Source organism: Camelus bactrianus, chromosome 12 (assembly GCF_048773025.1).
Source record: "Camelus bactrianus isolate YW-2024 breed Bactrian camel chromosome 12, ASM4877302v1, whole genome shotgun sequence".
NCBI lineage: Eukaryota > Metazoa > Chordata > Mammalia > Artiodactyla > Camelidae > Camelus > Camelus bactrianus.
The window spans coordinates 24,467,195-24,484,037 of record NC_133550.1 but is presented as its reverse complement, the minus strand read 5'-3'; the positions used below and the strand labels follow the sequence as shown (position 1 = coordinate 24,484,037).

The 16,843-nt window shown below is 36.7% G+C and overlaps 1 protein-coding gene across 5 annotated transcripts in view; it reads right to left on the bottom strand.

Moving 5' to 3' along the window:
• CPNE8 (copine 8) overlaps positions 1–16,843 on the bottom strand; it is a 195,654-nt gene that overhangs the window by 162,140 nt on the left and 16,671 nt on the right. The window contains exon 1 of one of the 5 annotated variants that reach the window (XM_074375044.1): positions 1,260–1,405. The exons of the other annotated variants lie outside the window; for them this stretch is intronic. Coding sequence (XP_074231145.1) covers positions 1,260–1,270 — 11 coding nt within the window. The 5' untranslated portion in view covers positions 1,271–1,405. Of the gene's footprint in view, positions 1–1,259; positions 1,406–16,843 lie in introns of those variants that run through there. 5 annotated transcript variants of the gene reach the window in all.

Below are 16,843 nucleotides of genomic sequence, written 5' to 3'. Positions count from 1 at the left end.
TTTCTCTAACTGGGAAATGGCAATTCCCTTGGAACTTCAGTGCAATTCTGCAGGTATTTTTCATGCAAATACTCCATGCCCAAGCCCTGACTAAGCACTAAACACTAACTAATTAGACATGTTCCCTAATTTCAAGAAGCCTGAATTTTCCTAAGAGACAAGCTCACAGAAACAACTAAATAGTAATATTGGATGATATATAAAATAACTGTTTATTAGGAGAAGGAACAGTCACCTAAAAATAGTCAAATTAATTCAGCTACAACTTAAAACAAAACAAAACAAAACAAAAAAAAAACCAAAACCAAGGAATCAGATATAATAGTTAGCTAACTGAATTATTTTTTAAATATACTAGAAAAAAATAATTTATAGATATGTCTATATAATTAAAATAGTCTAAACAAATGTATATCTTGAAATAAATATCTTATTTTCAAAAAGCTTAAGTATCCTTTTCTGCTAATTTATATAACGAAATTTTATTAGTGGAAAATTAAAACTTCTAATTCTTCACATGCACGAATGAGCATAATAACATGAGCTAATGATCTATTAAGGTAAAAGTGGTTTGCAAGGGAGTTAACCTACAAGTTACAGGCCTGCTGCTAACGCTTTCCTACTCAGTAAACGAAATCACCGAATAATATTCACTGATACTATAGTAAATACTGAATTTTTAAAATCCTTTAAAGGGGAAGCAAATATCATTATCCTAACACAAATGCAAATCGAAAAAGAAAATAACTTGATACATATTATGAATTTTAAAGTTAATAGTTTCAGAACAAAGCCAATTTTACTATTTGTGACTTTTTAGACTAAAAAAAAAAGACAATATACTTGTTAGAGGGAGTAAGTCTTCAAATTGAAGGTATGAAGTGAGTTCCAAAAAGCACTGCTACTTGTGGCCAGCAGAACTCAGATACACTCTTAGATGGAAAGACGCTCTGCTTCTGTGCCTGAGTGGAATTATTCTATTTAATTTTTAGTAAGAACAAAAACATAGCTTATAAGTAGAGCCAAACAAAAATTGTTCTGTTTAATTTTCCATAGGAACAAAAATACAGCCTATAAATAGAGCCAAACAAGGCTTTATCATTTGACAAACACAATCTAGCATAAATTTTCCACGTGTGGACAGAGAACCACATTTCGGCATAAATACAACCTTCCTCTGAAAATTGTTCTGTATCTATAAACAGAATGACTCTGGGTTTAATTAAAATTTAGGAGATCATTAGAGGCCTTTTATTTACCTGTTATCCATTATGGTCTCAGGATCACTGACCACCTGCAAGGTCTTTACTAAATATGGCTTCGGCAGCCACAGAACATAGGATGCACATAGGAAAAGATTCAACGTTCAGCTGACTAAATGAACGGTTTTTGCATCCAACAAAAGCATTAGGTTTTTCACTTTATGTATGATGACGTGTTTTATTATAGAAAAAAAAGAGCAGAAGAGGAAGGTGGCATGTTGGACCTTTTGCCCTAATAAGTAACCCATTAGTTGAAAAAACCTGAGAGAGACTGCTTTACTGGAATTGTAAACATGCCCCTTGCCACTGGGCCCTTATCTTGGGAATTATATTGTCTTAAGGAATTGAATTACCTAATAACTATTGCGTAAAGGACATTGTCCTACAAAGCCATAATATAAGTATATTTAAATGCCTATAACACACAAAATGGTTTTCAGAGATTTTTTTTTAAGACAAGGAAATCAAAACTTTTTTTGTGCCTCTGAAAGGAAATGTATCCAATCTTTGGAAGTGACTTGAATGCAATATTTAATTATCTCTGACTCATGTATCATTATTTTCATTCATTGAGCAAATATTATAGCTGGAAATCTAGCATGCAAATTTAAGAAAAAATGTTTTTCCCAAACCTACAATTTCTATGGCAAAGGGGAAACACTGTGCACAGAAAAAGTAAAACTTTAGAAATGAAAGAAATCACGTTATTTTGAAACTGAAACCTACTAAAAAGCCAAAGTTAGCTAGAATCTAAGACACCAAGTAATTTTGAAGGATAGGATCACTGGAAAGTACTTAACAAGATTATCAGCTTTCAAGACAGTAAGAAGAGACTTTCAGATTTGAAGTTGTACAAATAGACTAAAATTTCAGCTCAACAGCAACCTTTCATAGTCTGAGTATACAAGTAAAATTTTGTCGTGTGTGATACACATTATTCCACGAAAGCTAGAAATAAAATGAACTTTAAGTTATTTTTCAGTTTTTCCTGTAATTAGTTATTTTAAAGTATTTATTTACTAGTACTGTTGAGCTGAAAAGGTCAGTGATAAAAATACAATTTCAACCTTTGCATGATATGAATTTGGTTTAGATACTAGAAGAAATTTGAGGGGAAGATGATTAATAATTAAAGCTTTTGTTTCTCTTACATTCACCTACTATTGGCATTCTTGAAAGTTATTTAAAAGGAAACCAGGGCCTTTTCCCAATCTTAACATATCAGAGCTCTGTTTGCCTGAGCCAAGGTAAATTAGAAGAATCCACTGAAAGTAACATAAGGTTAACTCAGGGTGTTAACAAGCTTTTAGGGAAAAGAGTAGGTTTTACAAAACCCAATTCCTGATTTCAGCTAAAGAAGAGAAACATAATGTTTATGTTAAAAATGGGAAGGATAAAATAGACTGAAAACAGAGTATGAGTCTTCTTAAAAACCTAAAACTCAGGTACAAAACTAATCTCATTGTATTCTCCCCAAGCTTGATCTCCTATTTCAGTTAAGTGGCAACCATGGAAGGCCAAAAAATGACCGCCCCCTGCCCCAAACATATTAGGTCCTAATCTCTGGATCCTATAACATGACTTTATCTGGGGGAAAACAGCTCTGTGTAGATGTGACTGAATGATGGGTCTTGAGATGAGTTTATCCTGCATTATCTGAGTGGGCTCCAAACGCAAGCTTATATCCTTGTAAGAAGGTAGCAAAGGGACATTTGACATAAACAGGAGAGAGCATGTGAATAGAGCAGAGGGAGATTTATAGATTCTGGCATGGAAGACCCAAGTGATGCAGCCACAAGCCAGGGCATGCCAGGAGCCATGAGAAGCTGGAAAAGGGCGAGGAATGGCTTCTCCACTAGAGCCCCTAGAGTAAAAGCAGCCCTGCCAACATCTTGGTTTCGGCCAAGTGACACTGCTTTTACCCATCTAGCCGCCAGGACTGTGAGAATAAATGTCTGTCCTTTTAAGCCAACAAGATTGTGCTAATTTGTTACAACAGCCACAGGAAACTAATGCAGCAACAAGGTTCAAACCCCCACTCTTCCAAGCAAGGCTTCAATCATCCTTCCTCTCCCTCATCTCTGCTGATGCTCCCCCTACCTTGGCTTCTGCTTCCAAGTCCCAACTTCTTCCTGGATCTTAGAGCTCTTAACTGGTCTTCCTGCCTCCTAGTTCATCCACCAAGATGCCTTCGAGAGGCAGTTCTCTACAATAAAACCTGGCCAAGTAGCTCTCTTGCATAAAACCCATTACCTACAGAAACTCCAAAGTCCTTTACAGAGCACTAAATACCTGCCACATTCAGACCCCGGCTTTATCTCCAGCTGCACCTCTATCCATATTCCATTTCAAAGACTCTGCTCTAGACATTTCAAATTTTTTGCAGTCCCTTGCACTAATATTGCCTCGTTTCAGTACTACTGTTTTTCCCTGAAATTTCCTCACAAACCTCATTCCTGCTGGGAAATACGACCTCCTCTTTCAGCCTTTCTTCATCGCTGTCCCCTAGGAAGGTAGAAGTGATTATTCTTTCCCTCTGCTCCATTATACCCAAACCAAACCTATATCATAAATGCCTTGCTTACTATTAATTTCCTGATTCAGGTGCCAGACACTGTACTGAGCACTTTAAATCTTTTCATTTAACCCTCATCATTATCCTATGAAGTAGCAATTATTATCAGAATTCATTTTCCAAATGAGAGAGTAAAATTCAGAGAGGTTGAATAAAATGGACAAAGTCATAGAAATGCTAAATGCTTGAGATGCATTTTTGTGAACTTTTGATTGAATTATTATTTTGATTTTTGACTTCCGGTTTTTGTATCGGTTACTGAGAATAAAATGAAATGAATGGCAAATAATGGTATCACTCATCATCACTGAAAGCTCCAGGGAATGTTATAAAATGAAAATGAGACATAGTATTAGAAAGAGAAAAATTTAATTATCATTATGTGCAGAAGATTTAATTTTGTACCTAGGAAAAAAATAAGAGAATTAATTAATGAAATCTTTCAAAATTAACAAGATAATTCAGTAAAGTGATTAGTGGCATGATGAATACTATAATCACCATGTATTACATATAATGAATACTAAAGGGCAGAAATTTTCCTGGGTATCAATTGCTAATAATTGTCCTATCCAATTAGGACGTTATCATAGTTAATCTGTTTGGTCAAGTATGTGAGAGCTATGCAACTCTCAACATCACTTTACCCTTTCATGGTCAAGTGCTGTGACCATGAAAGCAAGTCTCAGACCAAATTCTGCCAAAGACGCATTCATTAGCAAGTGAGACTCAAAACAGCCATGCAATACACTCTACAAGTTTAATCAAGTTCCAGCTCTCTGTGCTTTCAGGCATTCAGAACAGCACCTTAAGGCAGATGTGACAATATTGTGTTGGTAAGATTCATCTAACCTTCTGGCCAATGGTAGAGAATCCTCTGAAACATTCTGTGCTCATGATCCAAGGGACCCTTAAGCCTAGAGCACTAGTCCAAGTGGTATGATCACAAGATTCTCTAGGGACAGGTGAATGCTCTGTTCACTTAAACAATGTTTCTATTTCTAGCCAATCTGCACATATTTTTATAACAGCTTTACTCAGATATAATTCCCATACCAGAAAATTCACCCTTTTAAAGTGCCCAATTCAGTGTTTTATAGTATATTTGAAGAGTTATGCAACTATCACCACTATCCAGTTTTAGAAGTTTCACTACCACCACACCCTGGGGAAAAAAAACTCCACTCATTAATAGTAGTCACTCCATATTGTACCTCCTCCAGCCTTTGGTAAAGACTAATGTACTTCCTGTCTTTATGCATCTGCCTATTCTGGATATTTCATATAAATGGAATTATACAACTATGGCCTTTTGTGACTAATATCTTTCACTTAGCATAATGTCTTTAAGGTTCATCTGTGTCATAGCAAGTATCAGTACTTTATTCATTTTTATGGCCAAATAATATCCAAAAAAAATGGATATACCCCATTTTGTTCATTGAATGACATATATTTGAGTTCTTTCCATTTCTTTGGTTATTATCAATAATGCTGCCTTACGCATTTCCACACAGGTTTTAGTGTAAACACATGATTTCAGTTCTCTTGAATGAGGAGTCAAATACCTAGGAGTGAAATTTCTGGCCCATAGAGCAACTCTACTGTTAACATTTGCAGAAACTTTCAAACTGTTTTTCAAAGCTCATGCACCATTTTACATTCCCGTGAAGAATGTATGAGGATTCCAACTTCTCCATATCCTCTCAAGTACTTATAATGGTCTATCTATTTTATTATAATCATGTAATGGTTTGAAGAGGTCAATCCACCTATCTGATAACCATATGCATCACTAGATTTAAAAAATAAAGTCATTTCTGACATCCACAGTAATTACAAAATCCTCTGATCAAGGATGCTGATCAAGGATAAAAATCATAGAACAGTTCAGAGTAGGCACTTCTGAAGTATGGGCTCCTGGTTAGATTTCAAATACTAATACATCACATCCTAAATATGTGGTCCTGATTAAGATACATCAGATTTTATTCTATGATCTAACACACACATCTAAATGACACTGTCTCTGCTGAAATATCTTAAAGTAAATGATAGAAAATATAACATCAATCAGAATCAATTTTTAAAAAAAGAAGAAAATGTAAGATACTACTTTTAAAATCTTGGCATAAAAGCTACTTTCTAAGTTTTACACAAAGCCCAGAGGAAAAAAAATTAACTTATTTGATAATGAATTTGCTTTAAACTTCTATATAAGAATGATACAATAATAAAAGTTAAAACACATTCGTTACATATACAATAAATGATAGCTAAAACATTAAAGCTATAAATATACAAAGCATTCTCTAAATTAATGAGAAAAAATATGAACACTCCAAAGGAAAAATAAGCTACATAAATGAGTAGGCATTTTACAAGAGAAGAAATAGTCATTGAACATATTAAAGAAGTTCATCCCCAATGGTAAGCAATGACATACAAATAAAATTTTAAAAAACTGTTCTCCTGTGACATAGATAAATACTAGCTGAATTAATTAGGGTCCATTTAGTTTTAAGTGACACAAAAGAAGGAAATTTATAATGAAAATACAGGGATGTTTATGGAACCCTGAGTCAGGAACATAACTGACCCTTGCGGAAGAATGAAAACAAAGGCAGAACCATGAAGACCTGGTAAATCAGCAGAGACCAGAACCACACAGCAATAAGCAAGGCTACAGGGACAACAGACAGCAAAACCACATGCCAGTCCCTGCAGCAAAAGGACATTACTGGTCAGATCAAGATGGAGGAATAAGAAGTGAAGCTCACTCCCCTCAATGAGTACATCAAAAATACATCCACATGCGGAACAATTTACATGGAAATCTAACTGGTAACTGACACACGAACTCCTATGCAACCAAAGTGGCAAGGAAGATTTCCATGTAACCAGGTAGGAGGGGAAAGAAGCATAAAGTCAGGACCTCTGGCCCTGAGAGGAATCTGAAAGGAAGAAAAGGTCCACGCAGTGGACCCTCACCCTGGGGAGTGATTGGGTCAAGCCACAAATTGCTTGTCCCAGTCCTGGGGTCCTACGGGGAGGAGACAAGCCCCCTTGGTTGCCGGGAGAACCATTTAGAGAGACATAAGAGCTGGAAAAGCCTAGACTCTACCCACAAGGACTGTACCTATGCAGCTGGACAACAATCAGGGCAGAGAGTAAACACTGGTGGCTGCTGACTTACCCACACTCCCCAGTCAGAGTGGGGTGAACACCCCAGCCTTTCTCACTCCTCACTACAGGTTGGCATGAGATCTGGGCCAGCCGTGCCCTAGGAAAAGACTCAGTCTAGCTGTACAGAGACAGCCCAGGGGGGCTAAGATGTGGTCCAGGTGCAGCAGCAGTGGCCATTGTCAGCATTTATTGAGATACCATGACCCTCACACCATGATTCTTCTTCTAGCCAAGAGAGCACTCTAGTCCCACCCATTCCATGCCACAGCTTCACACTGGATATGTGGCAGGTAAGTCCTAGGGGAAGACTGCCACAAAGGCAGCCCAGACCTCTGGTAGCAGTGCAGCCACCTCAATTCCTGCAGCCACAATGTCCTGACCCCCAAGCCCAGACTAGCGAATGCTCTAGACCCACCTACTCCAATGCCACTCAAGAAGCCTGATCAGCCTGACCCTCAGGGCTTCTACTGCAACAACTGCAGAGCAGACCCCACCCCTGACAGGGCAGCAACAGCCAGGAAGCAGAAAGGAAATCCCACCTCATACCTTTTACACTGACTCTAGCTCCTCCAAAACGAACCATAGCCCCTGTAGAGGTGCCAGTGGCCAGGAAAGATGTGGCTAGCATCCATATCAAAACCAACCAACACACCAAAGACACTGGACACACGCAGTCTACACAGGGATGCTCCCACATAAAAACACCCTTTCAAGATCACAATAGATAACTGCTTCTCCTAAATTCAGAGACAGAGAAAGTTAAATAAAATGAAAAGGAGAGGAACTACTGTCAATTGAAACAGCAAAATAAAACCCTTGAAAAAATAAATAATGAAACACAGATAACCCATCTACCAGAAAATGAAGTCAAAAAGTTGGCAATAAAAATGCTACTAACTGAACTTAAAAAAAAAAAGATTATCAATATAAATAAAGATCATAGTAACAAGGAACTAGAAACTATAAAGATGACCCAACCAAAAATAGATACTTTAATTTCTGAGATAAAAGGTAACCTAGAAGCAATGAATAGCCAATTGGCACAGAAGAAATGTATAAGTAATCTGGAACACAGAATACTGGGAATCACCCAATCAGAAAAGCAAGTAGAAAGACAAATGAAGAAAATCAAAAGCAACATATGTGATCTATGAGATAATAATAAAATGTGCCAAACTATGCATAATAGGGGTTCCAGAAGGAGAAGAGAAAGAGAAGGGGATCAAAAATGTATTTGAAGAAATTATGGCTGAAAACTTCCCAAACCCAAAGAAGGAAACAGATATCCATGTCCAGGAACCACAGAGGGTCCCAAACAAGATCAACCCAAACAGACCCACACCAAGACGTATCATAAATAGAATGAAAAAAGTTAAAGACAGAGAATTCTGAAGGCAGCAAGAGAAAAGCAATCATATACAAGAGACCCCCATAAGGCTAATTTCTCTGCAGAAAATTTGCAGGTCAGAAGGGAGTGGCATTATACAGCCAAAGTTCTGAAAGGGAAAATTCTGCAACCTAGGATACTCTACCAGTAAGATTATCTTTTAGAAAAGAAGGAGAGATAAAGAATTTCTCAGACAAGCAAAAACTAAAAAAATTCAGCAATACTAAACCTACCTTAGAAGAAATCTAGAATCTATAAGAAAGGGAAAATCTGAATAGGAAAGGCAAATATATAATAAGGACTGAACAACACTTATATGAGCCAGTATATAGATGAAAAAACAAAACAAAATAAAAATTGTAAAAGCAACCATACCTACAATAAACAGTAAAGGAATAAGCATGGAGGTGTAAAATACAACATCAAAAACATAAAATGTAGAAAAGAGGAGTGAAAAATATAGGTCTTTTGAAATGTGTCTCAACCTAAATGATTATTAGTTTAAAGCAAGTACATATAATTGTAAGAAAAGATACATGAACCTCACGGTAACCACAAATCCAAAACCTGTAATAGATTCACAAAAACCAAAAAGAAAGGAACTTAACCATATTATAAAAGAAAAAATCATGAAACCACAATGGGAAAACAGAAAGAAGAGGAAATGAGCAAAGAACTAAAAGATAACTGGGAAACAAGGAATAAAAATGGCAATAAGTATATACCTATCCGTAATTACTTTAAGTGTCAGTGGACTAAATGCTCCAATCAAAAAACAGAGTGGATTACTGGATTGAAATTTAAAAGAACCTACAATATGCTGCTACTTAAAAGAAACTCACTTCAGGGTGAAAGGAACACACAGAATAAAAGTGAGGGGATGGGTGAAAGAAAACACACAAAATAAAAGTGAGGGGAATGGATAAAGATATTTCATGGAAATGGAAATGGCAAGAAAGAAGAGGTAGCAATATTCATATCAAACAAAATAGACTTTGAAATAAAGACCATCTTTAAAGAAAGACAAGGAAGGACATTGTATAATGACAAAGAGATCAATATAAGAAAAGAAAATGACACTCAATCACATAGATGCACCCAGTACAGGAGCACCTACATATAAAAAGCAAATATTAACAGATATATAAAGGGAGAAATCAACAATAATACAGTAATAGTAGGAGACTTTAACTCACCACTGACATCGGTGGACAGATCATCCAGATAGAAAATCAGTAAGGTAACAGAGGTCCTTAATGACACAATAGAACAGTCAGACTTAATGACATCTACAGGACACTACATTGAAAAGAAGCAGAATACACATTCTTGCCAAGTGTGCATGAAACATTCTCCAGGATAGACCACATACTGGGTCACAAAACAATCCTCATCATATTTAAAAGGACAGAAATTATATCAAACATCTTTCCTGACCACAATGATACGAAACTAAAAATTAACTACAGAAAGAAAAACCAGAAAAAAACAAAACATATGGAGACTAAACAACCTGCTACTAAAAAACCAATGGGTCAATGATGAAATCAGAAAATACCTTGAGACAAATGAAATGAAAACATTACTTTATAAAAAAAATTTGTGGAATGTAGCAAAAGCAGTTCTGAGAGGAAAGTTCACAGCAATGCAGGCCTTCTTCAAGAAACAAGAAAAATCTCAAATGAGCAACCTAACCTACCACCTGAAAGAATTAGAAAGAGAAGAACAAAGCACAAAGTCAGAAGAAGGAAATAATAAAGATCAGAGAAGAAACAAATATAATAAAGATCAAAAAACAACAGAAAAGATCAATAAAACCAAGAACTGGTTTTTTGAAAAGATTAAGAAAAAAAAAAACTGACAAATCTCTCACGAGGCTAAGATGTGGAGAAAAGTGAACCCTCCCGTACTCTTGGTGGGAATGTAAATTGGTGTAGCTACTGTGGAAAACAGTATGGTGATTCCTTAAAAAAGTAAAAATAGAACTGCCATATGATCCAGCAATTCCACTCCTGGATATATAGCTGGAAAAATTAAAAACTCTAAATCAAAAGGATACATGCACCCCAATGTTCATAGCACTATTATTTACAATAGCAAAGACATGGAAGCAATCTAAGTGCCCACGAACAGACAATTGACTTATGGAGATGTACTATATATATGCATATATGCATATATACATATACATATACACACACACACACACATACATGTATATAAATATAAATATTACTCAGCCATAAAAAAGAATGAAATATTGCCATTTGCAGCAACATAGATAGACTTAGAGAATATTATGCTTAGTAAAGTCAGACAGAGAAAGGCAAATAATATATGATACCATTTATATGTGGAATCTAAAAAATAATACAAATAAACCTCTATACAAAACAGAAACAAACTCACAGACATAGAAAACAAACATATGGTTATCAAACAGGATGGGGGGTACAAATTAGGAGTATGGGATTAAGAAATATAAACTACTATATATAAAGCAGGTAAGCAACAAGAGTTTACTGTTTAGCACAAGGAACTGTATCTAGTATCTTGTAATAACCTATAATTGGAATATAACCTGCAAAAAAAAAAAAAACCTGAATCACCATGCTCTACACCTGAAACTAACACAATATTGTATATCAACTGTACTTCATTTTTTTTTTTAAAGGGTATTACTGCAACTTCCCAGGGGCATGTCAACATCAACATTTTCACAACAGCAGTGCGGGCTCTGTGGAGGCAGCAGAGAAAGTCAGAAAGGTTTACTGGGATGGCAGCTGAGTTTATTCACTTGGAGAGGTGCGCCTGAGTTCGTGCTCTCCGAGCTGGGGGCACAAGGCTTGCAGAGAGAAAGTAAGGTTCAAGAATTAATATTTTGAGTGGAAAATCCCAAGAAAATCCTGGACTTCCATCTTGTCTAAATGATCATAGCATGGATATTAATGGATACATGTCATATATACACACATAAATATATACACACACAAATGCACAGAGGGGTTATCAGTTGGTATGATCTATCACTGGGAGGAATTTGGGGTGATTAGGATGGTCTTTGTTTTTTTCAGTGCTATTAGGTTTTTATAATGAGCATGAGCACTTTTCTAAAAATTAAAGATTTGTTTTTTGAGAGTATTGACTGCCCTCATGATGAGCCCCACTGTTTTCCAACTATTTCTGCTGAATGCCACTACAAAAATAAGAGTTCTTGCTAAGTGACAGGGAACGTCCATCCTCACTTATAAACCAAACATGGAGAGATTAATTTATCTGAACTCTCATGGTTGGTACCATATGGAGCTGCTGTTTAAATACAGATCTTTCCATCTCTAAACTTGTGCTCTGCCCCTTGACACATTACACCATTTCCCTAATTACATGACAACACTTGAGATCGTGCATTGTCATTTTTGTCAGTCCTTCCTCCTACTTACTGTAAAAGCAGTAGCCACTTTTAGTTCACTTGCCAACAGCTAGCTAGGCAATAAGCTTGTACATATTTTAAACAATGAGCTAGATTAGTAGTCTTTCAGAGTTTATTACTTTTCCCGGAGTCAATGCATGAAGAATGTTTGTAGGTGATAACCAGCTGTCCAAAACCTAAGAGCTGATGACTGTGACAGGTCCACAAATCACCGCCAAGCAGAAAGCTTAAGACTAGCAGTACTCTGCCCAACATCAGCTGAGATGTTGCTGCCTTTCAAGCACCACTCCCAAAATATGTTGGTCACATGACTAGGTTTTTTTTTTAGCTCTTTGTTTCTTTGCCTATTAGTTGTTAAGCAATATATTGTTTCTATGTGGGGGAAAAAGTAATGTATCTTCAGGCTTACCATGTCAAAAGAAAATCTTTATCGATGTGCAAATCTGTCTTTAGTCAGCTCTAAGATTTATCAATCAATACACTGGCTAATTCCAATATGAAAAATAATATGCTTATAAAGGTAGGACTAGGTTGGCAGAATTTTGTTTTGTTTCGTCCTCTAGGTTTTAAACAGTGTCTTTTGTAATTCCTTGGGATCACAGATCACTGAACAAATCAAACGTCCTTAAGAGCAATCCAAGCTTTCCAGAATCCACAACAGAATTTCAACAGAAGAAGGAATTAATCTGGAAAGGAAATCTGTAAGCATAAATGGCCAGCTAAGATAGGGAGACTGAAATTTCTTCTCTAATATGCACTTGTTACCCTGTCACAGATGATTAGACAAGGAATTTACCCCCACTCAAAAAGAGTTATGTAGGTCTAAAAAAAGACAAAAGAAAAGAAAAGCTCACTAGCAACTACGAACCCATGCTACATGTGGTTCTACCATTCCTAAAAATTAACTAAGTGGACTAGGCACAGGTGATTATTCAGCCATGCCACCTTCGTCCAGGCTTCATACAATTGATTTGTTTTTTAATCAAATGATACACTCTTTCCTGCATTTATACCTTCTAGTCCATGGTCCCCATTCATCTGGGATTCTCTACTTTCCTTCCTACTTTACATCAGATAACTAATTATCCAGCACTTTCTGTATACAAAACATTGTACTAGATACAAAGCAAAAGGTGACTAAGACACAGCTCCTGTCCAATAGAAATTTATAATTTAATCATTATCTGATACTCTTTCAAATGTTTATTCAACAAGGACTAAGTTCCTAAGTGACAGAAAAAGAATTTTTTTTTTTTTTTTTTGTTGGAGACTGCGATATGAACACATGGGCTCCTGGCTCTTGTTATTTCTATTTCATTAAGGGGACAGATTTGTAAACAAACATGTGCAGTGAAATGTGAAGTGTATATAATACATTCATTATTGATCACAGAACAGGAGGGACAGTCAGATCTGTCTGAAGGATCAGGAAAAGTCTCCACAGTGAGAGCGATGGTTAATTATCAGTTGAGTCTATAAAATGAAATTAGCAAAGTGAGGCAGAACTACTCCCAAAAGAACCAAGGTGTGAGCATCACGGCTGTCTTAGGAAATGCAAGTGATCTGAAATGGTTTCGAGTTTAGGGGAGATTTTAGAGAGGCCAGTGGGGAGCAAGAGGGTGGTAGGCCATGAGAGGAAGAAGTTTGGCTGGGAAACGAAGTCAGTGTTTGGAAGATCTAGATGGACTTACTACACCAGCAGTGAACGGGTTTGATGCAGGAGAGAACAGTATGATGGTATTTGCTCACGTTGAACAGGCTTCTAGCAGCCCCAGTGTACAGGATTCATGGCAGGGAGGAGTTGGCCAATGCAAGATGTGAGGTTGGAGGAGTCAAGGAAGTTGTGCTATGGCTTCTGCAGGGTCCGAAGTAGGGGGGTCAGCTGTGTGAAAGAGACAATGCAGACGCAGAAGAGGCAGGATGTCAGGGCTTGAGGCTTACCTGGCAGTAATTGCCCAGGGCAGTGGGGACAAAGAGAAAATGGTGGGGAGGGCTTATTCCCCTGTAGGGTAAGAAACTGGAATTCTCAGGAGTGGCCATACATAATTTTAAAAATCTCTGAAGTAATTCTAATGATTATAGCCCTCTATTCGAATAGTGAGTTTAAACCATGACTGTAAAAAGAAACTGATCCAACCACATAATAATTCAATTTTTTTAAACCACAGCATTTTATATGTGTGCCGAAATGTTCATCAATCATCATTATCACCAGCATCAGCACCATGTGTTAAACTATTTCATCCACTTATTGCTCTCATTGAAACAAAGTGCCTTTATAATTTGGAGTTTTTTTCTAATTTATAGTCAGAGCCACTATTGAGGTCAGTGTCTCTGGAAAGATTTGATGTAATCAGGCAGGATCTAACATTTTAGGTTAAATATAATCAACTGAGCACTTGGATACTTCAGCTATGTTAGAAGCACTTGGGAAATCCAACAAAAGTTTATAACCAGATTAAGTGTAAGAAATGATGTGACTGATGGATAGCGACTTGACTTAAGTAAACATGCTCATTTTTTGACTTGTGCACATGAAAACAAGTTCTTGGAGTTTTTTTGTTTGTTTGTTTCCTTTTCCCATAGAAAATGTTGTTTCCTCTTCCGTCTCCCCATTCTCAATACTTTTTTAAGCTGATTTTAGACTTTTCAAAAGATTGTTTTGCCACTTTGTGGCAGAAAATTAAAATTGACGGAAATCTATTGAGTCTTGAAGAGGCCAGGCCACCAAACAGCTGTTCTTACCCTGCAGTATACCCAAATGAAATCACCACAGCTTGTTGCATTTTATCAGTTCACCAAGTCATTTATTCGAAACATTTTTCCTCTGGACAAAATCTTCCTTGGTCAAAGACATGCTCATTTACTTTCCTACTTAGATGTGTTATATAGAATATCATACATATGAATTCTACTACTTTTCTCTTTACTGCATGTTCTTATCCCAATTTAAATAAGCAAATCCTTATTTAGAAATTACTGTCTCCTTCTAAAGCTAGCTTTGCTCTGCTTAGAGACAAAGTAAGTTCATTTGAAATTATTTATTTTTCATTTCTTTAAAACTTTATAGGATGTTTCATATAAACTAAGATTAATTACATTTTTACTAAATTGTACTGGTAAAATGAGTCATTTGAATGCTCTCGTGTATATATAAATGAGTATTTTTAAGAGTGTAGACATACAAAAATCCTGGGTATCCAAACTCACTCTTCCAATCTGTCCATCAGGCAACAAACATTTATTGAAAACCTGCTATATGTAAAGCACACAGGTTTCGTGAAAATCAACGATAAAAGAAATACGCACTCTTAAAGTTGGTAGGGGAGACAGACAAGCAATAACCTAAACAATTATAAGTCAGAATGAAATAAAAGTATAAGAAATGTGGTGTGGGGGGAGGGTATAGCTCAAGTAGAGCACATGCTTAACATGCATAGTGTCCTGGGTTCAATCCCCAGTACCTCCTCTAAAAGTGAATAAATAAACCTAATTTACCACCCCACCCCAAAATAAATAAAGATAAAATTTAAAGAAAAAAAAAGAAATGTGGTGTGGGAACTCAAAGGAAGGAACAATTAATTCCATTTGTGGGAATTTAGTAAAACATGAGTTGCTGTCAGTCATATCTTGACAACTAAAGTTAGGCACAGAAATTGATGTGTTTCAGCCTGAAGGGTAGTACCACCAATGGTGGGAAGTGAGAGCACACACAGGAGATTTGGAGATTAGCAAGTACTCCACACTGGCGACAGTCCACGTCTGAGACATGACTGGAAGGGGTCATGTACCCAGGATCAGGAAAGATCCTGAACACCACGTTAAGGGGCTTCAATTCCATTTTGTAAGCAAAAGGGAAACACTGAAAGTTTCTGCAAAATGAAAAAAAAAAAATCACACAATTCAACCCTTGTTTAGGAAGCTAACTACACAACATGAGAAGAATAGACCAAAAATATGAATTCTTGAGTCACAGAGAATAATTCAGAAAATACCTGAATAGTCTAGGGGAAAGTGACAACTTCCTGAACAAGAAGGGTGGCCGCAGGAATGGAAAGGGAAGGGACAAATACTCTGGAGAGCTGAACAGACAAGTCTCAGTGACTGATCAGTCAGTTAAGTCAAGGGTTACAATAAAAAAGTAACAGTTTACAAACCACACAGTACTGGTTTACTTTATTTCAAACGTCAACTATTGCACCCTTACTCACAAAGCTCAGATGTTCCCTAAATATACTTCCAGGTACTACTTCCCGCAGGCAGCACTTAGCAACAACTCATCAGTTAACACAAGATTTAACCCATTTGCCCTCTGCACTCTAAGCCCTATATTTGCCATAGAAATATAAATGGGGGGGGGGGGGGTAACGTATTACAAAAGTAAATTGCAAGAAATGTAGAGACATCTGTTAATATCAAACACGTTCATTTTCAGGATGAGGAAAGCTAGCTATGGAGACCCCTGTTGAGAGGAAAAACGGGAACAGCAACAGCAGAATTTGAAATCCCTTCGGGAGAATATTAAGTTAAATGAGGACTCTGAAGTAGGAAGCCGGTGGCATCATTCTAAGTCTACCTTAATATTCCTCTAAAAACTCAAACACTAAAATTAGAGCCTAGGTTTTCAAATGGGCATTGATGACCACAAGATTCCCTTAAATCAGAGCATGTTTACATTTTATTTCAAGGTCCTGCTTCTAGTGTCATAGAGTTATCAGGCTCCAAGTGACATCCCAGATCAGCCGGACCAAGGATTCAACCTTCCATAGGAACTAATACCCACAGTAGTGATGGGATTGTCAAAGGTCACAGAGCCAGTGTCAGAAGCAGAATGAAAGCTCGGGGTTTCCACTACACTTGCCGATATATTCCATGAGGAAACAAGTCATATGAATGACATTCAAATGACAATATGACTTCAGCGAAACAAAGAAACTGAAACCATTTAACTTAAATTATATAAGACAAATCTTGAGTTGAAATCAATCATCTTTTAGCTTGTA